Source organism: Motacilla alba, chromosome 1 (genome assembly GCF_015832195.1).
Source record: "Motacilla alba alba isolate MOTALB_02 chromosome 1, Motacilla_alba_V1.0_pri, whole genome shotgun sequence".
NCBI classification, from domain to species: domain Eukaryota; kingdom Metazoa; phylum Chordata; class Aves; order Passeriformes; family Motacillidae; genus Motacilla; species Motacilla alba.
The window spans coordinates 56,288,206-56,303,669 of record NC_052016.1 but is presented as its reverse complement, the minus strand read 5'-3'; the positions used below and the strand labels follow the sequence as shown (position 1 = coordinate 56,303,669).

At 45.0% G+C, this 15,464-nt stretch overlaps 1 protein-coding gene across 16 annotated transcripts in view; it reads right to left on the bottom strand.

The window, feature by feature from the left end:
* The window catches only part of MTUS2 (microtubule associated scaffold protein 2), a 271,533-nt gene that overhangs the window by 9,774 nt on the left and 246,295 nt on the right, over window positions 1-15,464 (bottom strand). For all 16 annotated transcript variants that reach the window (XM_038152134.1, XM_038152123.1, XM_038152163.1 and 13 more), the window contains 5 exons: window positions 9,742-9,956; window positions 6,051-6,156; window positions 4,244-4,317; window positions 2,677-2,775; window positions 2,217-2,336 (listed from right to left, as the gene is read on the bottom strand). In XM_038152134.1, coding sequence (XP_038008062.1) covers window positions 2,217-2,336; window positions 2,677-2,775; window positions 4,244-4,317; window positions 6,051-6,156; window positions 9,742-9,956 — 614 coding nt within the window. The remainder of the gene's footprint in view (window positions 1-2,216; window positions 2,337-2,676; window positions 2,776-4,243; window positions 4,318-6,050; window positions 6,157-9,741; window positions 9,957-15,464) is intronic.

Sequence of the window (15,464 nt, the reverse complement as noted above, 5' to 3'; positions counted from 1 at the left end):
GACTCACACCACCAGTCATGCTGGTGGAGTACCTGGGGCCATCAGCAGAGCATTGAGCAAGGGCAGAGCTGAACCAGCCCTTATAACTGAGCAGGAGGAGGAGGGTCTTAGTTTTCTTCAGTGCAAATAGATACTTTAGATGTTTTCTGGATGTTTTCCTCAGTGTTTTCCTCAGATGTTTACCTCCCACAACTTTTGTCCCCCAAGGAGCCGGCATTACCGGATGTTGGAGAAAGTGCTGGTGACACTTGAGGAGCACCCGGCACAGAAAGTTGCACAGCACTGTGGTCAGTCTAGAGATGAAGGAGGAGTGCAGGATGGGATGAGGTACATCTTCCAGACATTACAGTCTGACATCCAGCCTCCAGGATTATGATTCCTCAGTTATGGAAAGAGTCACCAAAAGTCAGATGATGCCCAGCAGCAGCCTTAGAGTGCTGCTGCAGTCTCATGAGGTGGGCTGGCCTCTGAAGACTCTTCAGACTGCTGCTGACAATGTCAGCTTAAATGATAGGCTTAAACCAGACATTTAACTTTAAGCTGTAACTAATTGAAATTAATCCTATGCCAAGCACAGGTGGCTTTTATTCAGCACAGTTCAAGGGCAGGGTTTGAGGACATCAGTAGCATGTTCCACAGCCTCAGGTACCCTGTTTTCCCCAAGCTTTGAATTTGACATACTTTATCACCTTAGTCCTTGGTTTTCCAGCTGAAAATTTTGCTGAATTCAACACTTTTGAAAGAAAACAAGATAGCACAGGGTAACCTTATCTCTGTGTGAGGTTGGTTATTGAATTTCCCAATCTTTTATAAAGACCCACAATATTGTGCACTGGGGATAGCAATAACTCACACTTAATGGTGGAGACATCAGTTTTAGGTTGTGTTTTGTGGTCTGTGCAGGTAATTGTGAAGGATACTCCTGATTCTCAGATATTCTGTCTGAGAATCTGACAGTTTATTGGTCTGTCCCAGTTTATTTTGTTAGAGCAGCACATGGATTCTGGCCCTGTTTTGAAATGCTGAGAGAGAGGAATCACCATCATGGGCTCCCTCTCTGCTTCTTCAATAGTTTTCACAAGGAGTAGCTATGCCACCTTCATTTCCAGCCTCCCTTTCAGCTGCCAAGGCTGACCCTGTGTTTGAAATGCCCTCTTGCTCCCTTGTGAGGCTCCAGAGCATTTGGAGATATCCTATAGGTGCTCTGGCACTTACAAAGGTGTATCTTGAAATGGAAAGCAGTTGTGCCTTTGGGCCACAGCAGACCCAGTGTTCTACTGTGATAAAGGGCAGGAACAGGACTGTGCACTCATATGCAGTTAATGAGCCAAAGCAGCTAAAGGAGCAGGAATTATATAGGCTGGTTTTGGGGATTTTTTTCCCCCAGTGTTTCCAAATCCTGGCTTAGCTCCAAGAGTAGCACGTTGGAAGGAGCAGAGATAATAAGCCTCAGTTGCAAAGAGGCACTTTTCTCTGCATCCACTTACTAAAGCATCTGTTCAGCAAAATAATCACCAGAGATCTCAAATTTCCCTGTAAATGGAAACAAATCTTGCTGAATGCTGTGCTGAACCAGCTGCCACAGCTCCCAGCTGAGGTATTGCCTCATCCTGTCACCACACTGTATTTTACTGTCACTGCAGGTTATGCTGTACAAAATTAATCCCCTTTCCCACAAAAAATGTAATTGATGGTGAACTGGGGAGTTCTTCATTAGGGAATCCCACAAGCAAAGGAGGAGTAAACTGCATAGCCTGCAGAAAAGCATTACTGGAGGGCTGGAGAGACTTCTTCTAGAGTAAGCCTTGCTAGGGCCTGCTTGCTGAATACTGCTAAACCACACATGGCTCCCTAAATGCCTGCAGGAGCAGCAGCAAGACACACCATGGCTCAGTCTTTCCCCATGTGCCCTCTCCAGCCCTAAAAGGTTACCTGATTCCTGTAGGGGCATACGGTGCAGGCTGGTGTACCCTGGACTACCACGAGTTTCCCTTTCCCCCATGTTTTCTCCACCACTCACCTCACTGTGTAACCTAACATGCAGAGCAGGCACTGTATGAAGAAGCAATCCAGATGGATGGATGTGAGCCTCTTTGACTGTGTCTTGCCCCAGCCTCATGTGGGGGTACTCACCTCTCTTAAGTTCATCTGTTGTAACCCAACTTTTTCTTTATTACATCTATGATGTCTCCTCTGTAGGAAAAATGACAACTCACCTGTTTTTCTAGCTCCATAATCATCTTCTCCTGCTGGTGAATCTGGAGGTTTTTCATTTCCAGAACGTGTTTTAAGCTCTTCAAATCTTTTTCTAAGTGTAGATACGGAGCTCGCACAATCTAGGAAATATATCAGGGATTTGGATATGTCAGCCATACATACATCTTCAGCCATAAGACAGAGATTCCTTCATGCAACCCTGTGGTTTAGGAGAATCAGTGGTGTGAAAACTACCTGGACCTGGTCCTCTGCAGCCCATTTGACCCCTGATATTGTCTCCTTGACACCCCTTTGGCTAAGATTCGTGACTCTTCCTCAGATCTCAGTATTCAGGGTCTCAGCTGGGACCTGCCCCCTGCCCCTGGAGTGAGGATCCAATTGCTCTTCCTTGAATCAGGTGATGTGAAATACTTAGAAACACATATCTTGATGCCTCTTTAATTAAGAGTGGTCATCTACCTTCAGCTGTTCCTCAGTGTTTTTCTTCAGAGCCTCTTCAAACCGGTCTGCTTTGGCCTTAAGAGATTGATTCTGGAAGGTGAGGGTGTCTATCTGGTCCTGGGGGGGAAACACACCAATTAACACATCAGCTCTGTTGGCAGCCCACTCACATTCATGCTGGTCAGTCTGCACTGCCAAACCAGGCAGGTTTATCAGGGAAGCTAAATAAGGCTTAGACAACCTTTTAAGGTGATATTTTTTTTATGTCAGGCCACTTGAACATAGAAGGGGTATTTGAGAAGCCTCAGGGAATCACAAAATCCCTGTAACACCTGTGGCTGATGCTAAAACACCCCATCACCTTGTGCTGGATGAAAACAGACATGTCCTTCCTTGGAAGAGCTGGCATTTATATCACATGCATTTGTGTGGTCCTTAGAGTCCAAATGAGGCAGGAGATACCTGTTTCCTTCCCCTTTCTAAGCTTCTAACATGGTAACAAGCAATGATGAGTTAGTGGTGTGAAATTTAAATGATCATCATTTCATCTCAGAGCTATACACGGGAGCAACATGTTATTTTAAGCAATCATATTTCTGTTACTATCAAAGGAATTTCTGCCTATACCACACCTGTAAAATCCACAGTTGCTGTGAAGATGGTATTTTTATCTTTCACAGTTGTGATTTCTTGTCTGGAACATTACATCAGCCCTTACTGCAAAACTGCTGACATGCCTCGAGCTGTCGCAGCAGTGCAACAACAGTCAGGGTGTTTAAAAATTGCAAATCATCTCTGCCTGTGAAATCAAACAGGGCTCGCATTAATTGCTCTGGCATCTTGTTCACACATTTCCAACCTTAGCTTGTGTCACAGGGGTGCAGTTCTGCCCTCCACTCCTTGTGATTTCTTCATCTAGGGAGTGAGAACAGCATGGAGTTTTTAGAAGGATTAGACGACTTTGACCTCGGTGTTAAACAGTGGGATGTGGGAACTGCGATGTGCAGGGCTGACCCTGGCCATCCACAGCCCGGCTTCACAGCAGGGCCAGCCCCGGGGCACCCCACACCAGGGACTGCCCTGCCCTCTGGTGGGACTGGAGATGTGTCTACAGCGTGGGACCGGCTTTCCCACATACCGGCAGCAGGGAGGAGGTTAAAGCACAGACACAGGCACAGGGTCAGGCAGGGAGATGTCACCGTTTCTGAGCCCTGGGGGTGCCAGCTGGCAGGTACCATGCAGACAGGGTGACGCTCACAGCCGCTGCAGGTGCCAGAGTCCTCCCCATCAAGCAGGGAAGAGCTCAAATTTGCCAGCAGACAGCAGGGTCAAAAAGACACTTCTTTCTTTATCAAGATGCTTTTAAGTCCCTTTAAGTTTTCTCTCTCTTGTGAACCAGCCCAGGGGGAGGAAAAATCCCGAGGGTTTGCTGCTCTGTCCCAGTTTGGACAGGCAGAGCACAGGAGGTACAAGAGCTGGTAAGAGGCAGGAGCCTGGCGTGCTGGCAGGAGGCAGCGTGTTCAGGGCTGCCCCATCAGCTGCTGCCCTGCACCATCACAGGGTGGGAAATAAAGAAACTGCTAACCTGGAGTGACAGACGCAGCTTTTCAAAAGTCTCCTCCAGTTGGGCCTTTTCCAGTTTGTGAGCAGTATTCAGTTCTGGAGAGGTTACACAGACATGACATTACTGAGTGAAGTCCAGCAAACCAGGGTCTGAGAGCACACATGTCACGAGCCAAGTGCAATTTGGGACGCAGTTTTAGGACATGGATATGGAATAGGAAACTGGTAGCAATATGCTCTGTGGCCTTAGGTAAATTGTTCTGAAAATCAGAGTTTCCTCATCTTTCACTGTTTGCAGATACCTCTGTTTCTATGTGGCCAGATTCTGATTTTTCTGAACTGCTCAGAATTCTCAGCTCCCAGGCACTCTGATCTGAAAAGGATCAGTCTGACAATGGGCCATTTACCGGTTCAGAGTGAGAATCCCTGGATCAAAGGATTTAAAATTGGATACGTTTAAAAGCTTGGGTTGCAATTTCTTTAAGGGGATAGAGAGGAGGGCCACCACCTGAGATGCAAAAATAGAAATGACAGTGCTGCTCCCCAAGCTGTGGTAGATGAGCTAAGAGGTTTATTCCAGTAGTGAGACAGAGAAGACAAAATACTTGATTAAAGGTTTTTCTGCTAGAATAACTCACCCTGGGCATTACAATAACCAGAAGGGTAATAAACAAAGTTTAATCTCTAAAGCAATGGCATCATCATACAGTGCAGTAGTAGCAGCTGTCTTTTTAGTATGTAGACGCTGTATTTTTTGTGTTTTTCCCCCTCAAGGCTATGGGTTCTGCCCCCTAACCCCTGCTCAGCAGACACAGTCACAGCAGCAACAGTGGCACATCGCTCCAGTGGCTGCAGTGCCTTTTCCAGGCACAGGAGGGCATTTCACACCCGCACCAGGAGCAAGGAGCACAAACTGTGTGGCCACCAGACGCTTGATGAACCACGACTGAATTTTATCATCAGAAAATACTAAAAAAACTGGAGAGATAAGAATATCCTCAAGCAATAATCAGCTTTTTACTTATTTATTTTCAAATCGTGTATGTTAATTTACAAGTGCTATGCTAGACACCTTCCCTGCCCATGAGAGAGGAGAACAGACTGTTCTCAGTTCATGTTATGCTCTGGACCCTGTCTGTAATTGACACAATGCAGAGCTAAGCAGTATGACTTGGTCTGGGAAACGTGGGAAAACCTACTAGAGATATTTAAAATATAGGGAAAAAATAAGGAGATTGTACAGATTACTGTTAAACGTCAGCCAAAGCATGCACAAAGGCAAATGCTTAGACACTGAACTGGTAGGGAGGGAAGAGCTCTGTGTGCAGCATCAATCCTGTGGCCAACCTAACACAAAATAAAGGTGCAAATTTGCACAAGTGAGAGGCTTTGGTCTACTCAGCATGGCCAGATGTTTGCGACTGGAAATAATGAGTCTTGTTTTTAGAAGCACCTGTGGGTATTTAAGCACCTAAATTCAGAGACATCCCAAGAGCTCTATCCTCCTGAGCATCTGAGGATTAGGCTCTTGAAAAAGCATGTGTGAGAAGTGATGGGAATTTGGATTCTATTTTCAGCAACACATAGAGAAAGCCTTATCTTTGACCCAGAGACCCCTCTCAGATAATCTCAGGTCAAAGTTAGATGCTGTAGACTGCAGACATCTCTCCCTCTGCCCTAGCATGAAACTGGTGGTCCACCCCCATGAAAGCACTAGACCAACACAAGTTTTCTGTGTAATCTGCTCTGGAGGAAGAAGCACAGTGTCACTGCAGCATGAATTCCTGCTCTGGAAGAGCTGTGTGGCTGTTGGGTTGTCTTTGGCTTACCTTTAATCTTGCAGTCATTCTCATCCTGCAGTACTGTAATGGCCACTATGTGGTTATTCTCCAACTGTGACATTGCAGCTTCATGTACAGCTGTGAGATCTTCCACCTGTCCCATCAACAGTGAACACAGACATGGACACATGGTTAGACAGGCTGTGACAGGCTGACAAGCCACTGCTGGAGAGCTCCAGTGAGCTGGAGACAGCAAAGGGATCTACTGAATGTGACACGCCCAGCACCTGAGCCAGTTTTGCCATGTTGATGCCTTGAGTGGCAGCGTGTAGTCACTGCTGATGGTATTTTTGTTCCTTTAACTTAATGGTGATGAAGAGGTACATAAGAAAGCAAAAGGTCAAAAAGCCCTTAGGTGGAGATGCTATTTATTAAATGTTCAGAAGTCTTGATATTCCATTTATCTAAATGATAACAATGACCACACTGCCCACGGCCATCATGGGAGTGAGGAGTGCAGCTGGAAGAGGGCTGTGGGCAGCCTGTGTTCCAGAGCACCCTTTGGCTTTGGGACTCCTTCAGTACATTGTTACTAGACTTGGCTAAGGGGAAAGTGAGATCCCTAATGATGGTCTTTTGATATGAATCATTAAAGGAGCTACAATAAGAAATCCTGATCAAGATTGAGTCAGGGGTCCACAGCACTTTCTGAATCCAATGCATCAATTTGATTTCCTGGGGTTTGTAACCACAGTGATTTTATTCCCTACATTTAACACAATATTATCTGTGATATCTGGCAAGGCAGAGGATCAAATTATTTTACATTTACAGTGAAATAGCTGTTCTGTTCATGGCTAAGTGACTTGACTCTAAACAGCTTTATTTGCTCACAGTTATGTAAATAATGGTAGAAGTTTACTTCATCTGAGTTTGCCTTGACTGGAATAAATGTTATTTCACTGCTTTTAGTTGTCAAATATATGTATTAGGTAACCTGCCAGAAGCCAAATTTCCAATCATATCGGAGAAAACATGCTCTTAGAATGAAAGTTGGGCATTTAACATGGAATTTTAAATTATCCAAACTAATTTTCATAATAATGTGGGAGATAACTCGGAGATGAAGAACTGTTTGCAAAATAATGGGGACTCAGCCTGCTGATGCATTGCATGAGAGAGCTGAGAAAGGTGGGGGGGCAGATGACTCAAAGGACTACTAATGGGGTAAGGACTGTCACCTGGCTTTTCCCAGAGCACAGTGTCCTTGTATATGATGTCTGTAAGCTGAAGCCTCATGAGCATTGCCATGTTCTTTACCTCACCCTTGCTGAAGCCTTTATTTGTGCTCAATTGCTTCTCAACTGAACAGCTCCTCCTAGGAATGATTATCCTCAGAAGGTGAAGGGGTCTCCTCTTGCTGCCACTTTCTTTGACAAGTTATTTATCTATAAAGCCAATTAAATATGTCCCAAATTATCTGCAGGGATTTTTCTGCCTTCTGTGTGTTTCATATCCACATCCCAAATAGCTCTCTTTAATCTTCCAGAATGACGTCCTGTCTGCAGTTTTCCATGGCAGATAGTCAACTTGGCACTGGGAAGCAGCTCTCTTGGATGCTAATAACTTACTCTGTAAGCTTGATCACCTCACTTAACACAAGCCATGTTTATTTCTGGCTATGGAAAGTACCTCAGGTGGGATTTTTAAGGCTTAATAAAGTAAAATCAAGAGGAGCTCTCGTGGGAGAAGTTCAGTAAGCTGCTGGGCAAAACAGCTTGTGAGCTGAGCACCACAAGTGAGAAACACTGGCAAGACAGATCACAGCCTTTATTCTGCAATTCCACCTTTAGCTGCAAGGAGATGTGAGAATGCACTGGCACACAAGATCATTTTGTGAGGAGTTTGGCTCTCATGCTCTGCTACCTCCTCAGAGACAGCTGAACCTCCAAACCCTGACACAGGAACTGTCTCCAAACAAATAACAGCTATCTGGTAGTGAACTAAGTGGTGACTGAAGCAACACAGCATGGAAGGTTAAGCTGTGACTGGAAACCATGATTGTGGGATGAGTATCTTCCAAATTAGATTTATGGATACAGAAATACATGCAGATCCATGGCCAGAAGGATTTTGCTATTGTTATTGCCTTCAGGAATGCAAATTCAAATCCCCCTCATGCAGATGGGCAGCTCAAGCACAAGGCTTTTCTTATGTGCAGTCCAAGAACTCCATTTTCTTGGCCAAGAAACGTTGGTGAGCAACTTTCCAGCATGGCCTGTCAGCCCCCACTGACCCAAGAGTGCTCAACACAGGATGGGTGTACAGCAGAGTGGGAATTCAAAGGGAAAACCTACTAAAACCATCATGCTAACAACTATGAATTGAAAATGTGGGCTAAAGCTCTGAGATACTAGGGTCACAGCCACACTTTCAAAGCAATGTTTTTGTTATTTTCAGCAATCAGGGAACACAGAGCTTTGGAGCAAACCAAGAACTATTTGCCTCACAGAGGGAAGGATGTGTTTTCACTGCTCCTCTGTGATGATGAATAGAGTCACAACAGATGAAAACACGAGAAAAATAAGCATAACTTCTAGTCAAGTCCTACAATGACTTTGAACAGCTTTCTTGCACTGATCAGCTTGAGAGGAGAAGAATCAGCATCTGTTCTTGTGGTCCTGAGAGCTCACAGAAACACTTCAAAGAGCAGCAGACCTAAGCTATAAGCTATTTCAGCAAAAAATGAACAAATTCCTTCATAAATGCTGATGTTGGGTGATCCAGGAGAGGTAAGCCTTTGCAGCTTGAGCCAACATCTTCTGCCAGACAGACTGACACACTGACACAGTGAAAGGAAAAGAACTGTCAAGGCTTTAGGGAACACAATCTCTCCTTCATATCAGAAAGAAAAGCAGAAATTTTGAAGGGCATTGCAAAGAGACCAACTTGCATAAACGGAAATGAGAACCCAAAGACATGGCTCAGCATAGGTTCTAACCATTTACAGAGAAATATTTTTAAAAATCTGATTTAGAACATAAAGACCGAATTGATAGCACCTTCTAATACATCTTTAGAAATCAGTTCATGAACAGAAATAGGTAGTTTGTTCACGACAAAACAGCCCAGTTGCATTGAGTTACAGTGTTCTGACAAAACCAGACAAGAGCAGCTGCTTGTGAGAATATTCCTGTCTACACAGAGAAAGCAAAGCAAGGAGAAACACTTGGGATGTACAGTTCAAGAGATTAGGCTGAGTGGTGGGGCAGTAACCAGGGGACCTGGAGTGCATCATGTGCTTGATGTTTAGGCAGCACGTGTTGCATGGTTGCTATCGCTTCACTGTGTTGCCCTTTGACTAGCAAATAACAATGGGCTGGCTCTGCTGGCCTTACCTGTGTGGAACAGGTTCTTATAACCCTTGGTTTTAGTCATAAGTTGACTAAAATAGGTGGGTTGAGGAGCAGGTATGTGTGGGCAGCAGAGCTAATCTTAATATTTTTATTGTAAAACATCAGCAAGCATGTGAAGACAGGACATGGCAATGTAATAGACTAGTGTGCAGAAAAAACAGTGAAACTAATAGGGAGAAAGAGCAGTAAAGTTATTCAGGATGATAGTTTTCCACTCATAACTCATTAGCAGTGTCTTGTTGGAGTGTTCTATGTATTTCATTACCTGAACACAATCAGTACTAGAATGGACTACTCTTCAAAGGCAACAGGTGGAGACTGACCTGATCCTGATGCTGCAATTTGGCTTGTTCCAGCTGCAGCCTGTGCTGCTCCTGCAGGCTCTCCTTCTTGGCTTTGTACTCCTGCTGCAGCCGCTGCTCCAGCGCCTGCATCTCCTCCTGCTGCTGCCTGCGGAGCTGCCTCCCCTCCTCCTCGAAGCGCCTCTCCAGCTCCTCCTTCTCGCTCAGCAGCTTCTTCCATCTCGCCGTGTTGAGGTCTGCGGAGACAAGACCACACAGTCCTCACGCTGCCCAGGACCAAGCAGTGGCACTGGATCTGTTGGTAGGGCAATGAGGCTGGTGCTTCTCTCCCACTCTGTTATACAAGTGATAAGACTGACCACTTGACCAGAAGGATTTGTATCTCATACATCCCATTTTCGAGCTGTTCGAAGCTGCTCATCCCATAAACCTGTCTCCAGCTCCGGCAAGGATCATTTGAGTCCATTAATGCATTAATGCACACTTGCTTAAAATATTTTTGTACTCAAACCTCTATCTTGTGTGCTTCATGGCATCGGAGAGTACAATGAAAGGCTGATACTGAAGGCAATCAGAAAGTGTGAAATTTTTACTCTGGTGAACTAACCCACTGACTGTGTCTCAGAATTCACACCAGTGTTTTCCAACAGTTCTATCTAGTCAAGGAAAATCAGTCCATTTCCTCATTTGGTTCCTCACCTTTATTTTCCCCCAGGTCCCAGGAAAGCAATGTCACAAACACTGTGTTCTCAGCCATTTGCTTTGTTAAAGAACAGTTGCAAAAAATCCAGATATTTTTTTGAAGACTTGATGCAAGATGGACAAGATCAGCCAGAGTACATTTACAGAACAAGCTTGGTCACTTGTAAAGATCTAACAGGTAAGCAGTGATTAAAATCATCATGACCATAACATTCAGAATACTAAAGAAGGAGAAATGGGTTTCTAATGGCACTGCTAGATTTTCTTTCTGATTTACAGCCATAGCTGATTTAGAAAGGTGATCAGGTTTTTGAACAAACTGACTGCAAATTCATCCTTCCGTCGCCTTTCAAAATGCACGTGCCATGCACAGACCTGCGTGGCACTGTAAGTCAGAGGATTGGGAGCAGCTGTCTCCCTGCTGAATGCTTGAAACCCATATTTATCCTATGACAACATATTTGCCAATACCTGTATCTTCCTGTCTCCTTCTACTGCAGTGTCAGACTGTGCTCATTTTTCCCAGGATAGCAACAATTTGCCCAAGTTCCAGTGCTGTCCTCACTGCTTATGTTAGGTGCACCCATGCCGAGGTAGTTTGGACACCCAAACTAACCATTCCTTTCCCCACATAGCTATTTTCTACCCTATTTAGAGCTCTGCTTCCACCCTTACTGGACTCCAATATCCAGACTTGCTCAGTATGTCCAGACAGATGTCCACTGCTGGGCTCCTGTTTTGATCCTGGTATTTTCTGGAGCACTGTGAGGGACTCTGTCCCTGTCAAGCTGTCTGCTCCTTATGGAAAGAGAGTGAACCAGTGAGTTCAGCACCTCACTGGCAGGACACAGAAAGCTTTCCCACTTGCCTTATATCCAGGATGGAATGGTACATTAGCTGGAATGTCTTGTCTCCTGGCAGTCTGGATTAGAGCTTTTTTCTTTTTTATTATCTTTGGCATGCAAAGTGATCCCAGAGCAGGAGGAGTTGGAGTGCTTGCAGCTCTGCCTTCAGTAGAATTCAAACTTACTCAAGCTTCTAATAGGAGATGTAATGAACCCCATCTCTCTGCAGCCTCTCTAATGAGATTACCCAGCACACAGGGAGGGCTGGAAAATGAAACTATGTGCTCTAACCAAAAGCAAGTCCATCTGAAACACATCCTGTAACCTGAAATACAAGACTCTTCACAAATCAGACCCTGATGCAGGTGCAAAATGGAGGGAGGGAAGCAGGAAAAGTGAGCTTGCATGGCATGCTCCCCATACACCCAACAGTGCTCCTGGAGGCAGAAAATGAGGCAATTTGCCCTATATAGAATATTAAACATCTCTAATGAGAAGGAGTGATCCCTACCATAAGTCTCAGACTAAGACAAATGAGGCTGAGGACTGAGGTTTTGAGGAAAAATTGAATCTCTTCTTAGTAGGGAGATGGACCTTTGGGCCTAGCTCTCCTGGGACAGACATAGCAGAAGGCAACACCCCTGGAGCCCAAGGGTCTGCAGCTGTGCTGCCTGGGGAGCAGGAACAGTGTGGGACAGCCTGCCCTGCTGGAGCCAGCTCCAGGTCAAACAGCTGGGTCATCTCCAGCAGGGAACCCATAACACATGCCTGAACAGATGACCTGCTAATGCTGCTGGAAAACTCTGAATTTATCTTCCAGGCATCAAGACAGAAATACTGTTAAAGTGAGCTACTCTTGTAGAAAAAAGAAAAAATGAAAAGTTATATGAATGTATTACTGACATGCAACATGACAAGCAGAGCACGACTATTACTGGTCTGTTTTGAAGAGTTACACCCTGGTTTTCTTTTTCTTTCTCTGTAGGTATCTGCATTGCTGCTTACAGGCTGAAAATGACTCTGGCACAAGGTGGCATTTCCTGGGATGGCAGTGTGCTGGGTTAAATGAGACCAGCTACTGCAGCTTCCCTACTCCCTGAGCACTGAGTGCACAACAGATGAGCAAAACCCACTTCAGGCTGGGCTGGGAAGGTGAGAAAAGGTAGACGTCACTACTGGACTGGCCTTCCTTCCCCCACCACACAGAGTCAGAGCCACAGGGCAGCCTTCCCAGCCCTGGCACTTTGCATTCAGGAGTGCAGCTTCTGTGGGAACTGGGGGCTGGTGTCTTGTGGCCTTACAGAGAGACTGTTTCCTTCTGACATGAGAAATGGGGTCTTCTTCCTGAGCCTCAGCCCCAAAATCACAGACAAATCACAGCCACCACACTCAGGTTAAGAGTCCTCTGACTGGGAAGCATATCCAGGAGGAGATGGCACAAAGGCTTTGGCTTCGGAACACTTGAGAACACAGATAATACAAATTTTAAACTTGACATCTCATTGCCTTTTCTTCATCAAGGTTTTTTATGCATCTCCATACCTCCTCTCAACACACTTCACATTCTTGGTTTGACAGTGAAGGAGCAGGTAATTTTGACATTTAGTTTCCACTAGTTTGAAGGGAAACAGCTGGTATTCAAAACCTCTTTTTTGAAAGAGACTCAGTGTTGCAGCTGAAAAGTGCTTATATTTATAATTTATAAAGATCGGTCTCTTGAGTGTAGAACGATTGCTTGTCATGTTTTCCTAGCCTTGCTATTTCTAGCAAAATACATGAGCAAACCTTATTGCTTTAAATAACAAGTCCCTCAGTGTTTATAGAGGCCAAGGGTCCTCACCAGGACTGGGAAGGGAGAATCACTTTCCTATTTCATCCACGCTGGTTTCAGACGCGGTGTGATACTTTCACAGGAGTGCTGGGGATAAAAGTGGACAGTGTGGTCTGACCTCAATATTTTGCCTGGCTCCAGAAGGATGCAGGTCTCCCTAAGCTATTTTTACACATGGTCCATCGCTGCTATTGCTTCAGCAATGGTTTTATTTACCACAAGAATTTTCCTTAAACATATATTCTTATTTTTTCTGAACAGTGGGCTCTCTGTTGCAGTTTCATTGCTTTGCACAGCAGAACCCTGTAGTTTCTGTTGAAGTTAACAACTGCACACTGTGAAAACCAAGCACATTCAGCACCCAAATGATAACTCTGAATTACAGCTACTGCCTGAACAACTAAGTGTTGGACTCACTGCCTGTATCAAACCTGGCTAGTCCAGCCTTGTTTTACTGATTCATTCAGGCATTTGCATCAGTGAGTCTGACATGGTGAATTTACACATGAGAAATCAGGAATTTCTGACCAACACCCATGCTGTTTAACTGGACAGGTTATTTTTAAATTAATGAAAAACTACTTATTGAAGTGATAGAAGCAAGTCAGAACTACAGCTTGGTTGTAGTCAAAATAACATGCTCTAATTTTCCCTGAATTTCTTCATAGAATCACCCAAGATTGCTGTTGTCAAATAAAGGACTATTTCATTCTTAATTTGCAGAAATAATGTACAATATTGTACAACACACTGATCCATGTGAAAGTGAGACCAAAATAATCCTCCTATAGCACAGGTGGGCTGCATGGGTCCAGTAGCACCCTCATGTCTGCAGTAATAACCTCAGCTTGCGCTGCTTTAGAGACTGCAAAGGACTGCACTGATGAGAAATGCTCTCATGTACATGGCATTTACCATTTCACCTTGTCCACAGTTTTAAAACACTGGTTGTTTCACAAAATTAAGTTTTGTAATTTTATACCAAAGGAAAACAGACTGTGCAGCAATTTTTGACTTATACCAAAAAACATAGTCATTTACCTTCCATATGCAATAGGATATGGTATATATACTATGATTTTTATTGCTGATAAATTATTTCACATTCTGCTGAAGTGCAGTACCTGCACACGTTCATCTTTTTGTTCATCCCTACTGGGAGTGCTTCTAGCTGGCCATGTTGCATCTCAGGGTTGCACAGAGAGGATTTCCTCCACCAAGCAGGTGACCAGCCACCTGTGTCACCCACAAACAGCCTCTGCTCAGCATCTCAATGTCTTCCAGAGTGATGGGAGGAAGAGGTGGCCTGTAATGACACCTCTCCATTACACATGCCCACAGGACCACTGAGGAAAGGACTCTCTCACACCATCTTTTCCCTTTCTGAGGAAGAAAGCCCATACACAACTACAGCTTATCTCCCTTCTGAAGCAGTACAGCTCAGGCTGCTTTTCTGGGCTGTCTGTGGTTCTTACCAAAACTGTACCCACTTATGCCACCAGGACTCAGCTTTGTGCAGAGGAGTTGTCTGCTGCTGCATGTGCAAGGGCACTGGCAAGGGCAGGCAGAGCAGGGATCTCCTGTTACTGAGCATGCTGCTCCGAGACCCCCAAACTGACACGCAGTTATACCCTTGGCAAAGTTCTCTTCTCCAGCAAAACCACCAGGCATTTGTACTCACTTCAGCTGTACAAACACGGTGTAAATGGAAGCACAGCTCTTTATCTCCAGCACTGAACCTCTCTTTCCTTCCCATGTTACCACCACTTAAAAAAAGCACTCAGGAAAATGAGCAAACCCAACCTGCTAGATTGAGGTAGGGCTCTCAAATGAGAAGTGGCTGTTGAACTGAGAACTTCAGATGTGCCCTGCCTAAAGAAAGCACCAGTGGCAACAATTCTTCTGTAAGAGCTGTAGAGATGCAGAGGATGGAGGAAGGCAAGCATCAAGGAATAACTGGAAACCTGTTTTGCTATTGCTGGCCATGGGGACAATAAAGCTCTCTATGAAATGACAATCGGCCAAAGCATTTCAGAGAGGCAAAGCAGGGAGCATAATGCTGGGCATCTGAAAACAGATGCACTCAGCTTTTCTGAAGTGGGCTGTCATGGACAAGGTGAAGGCAAAGCACAGGGAGGATCTGCAATTCCGCCCATCCCACAAGGGTTTCGCCTGAGCCTCCCTTTGCTGGACACGTCATGCTCTGGCCACATGACACAGTCTGTGCTTAATGGGTGACACAGGAACTGGGCTCCCACATGCAGGGAAAGCTGAGAGGTCCCCCTATTCATAGCTCCAGTCATCGGTGGTTCCAACATCTGTTGGTACTCAGGGTGTCCCCTGATGCAGTGGTCCTGCTCTCCTTT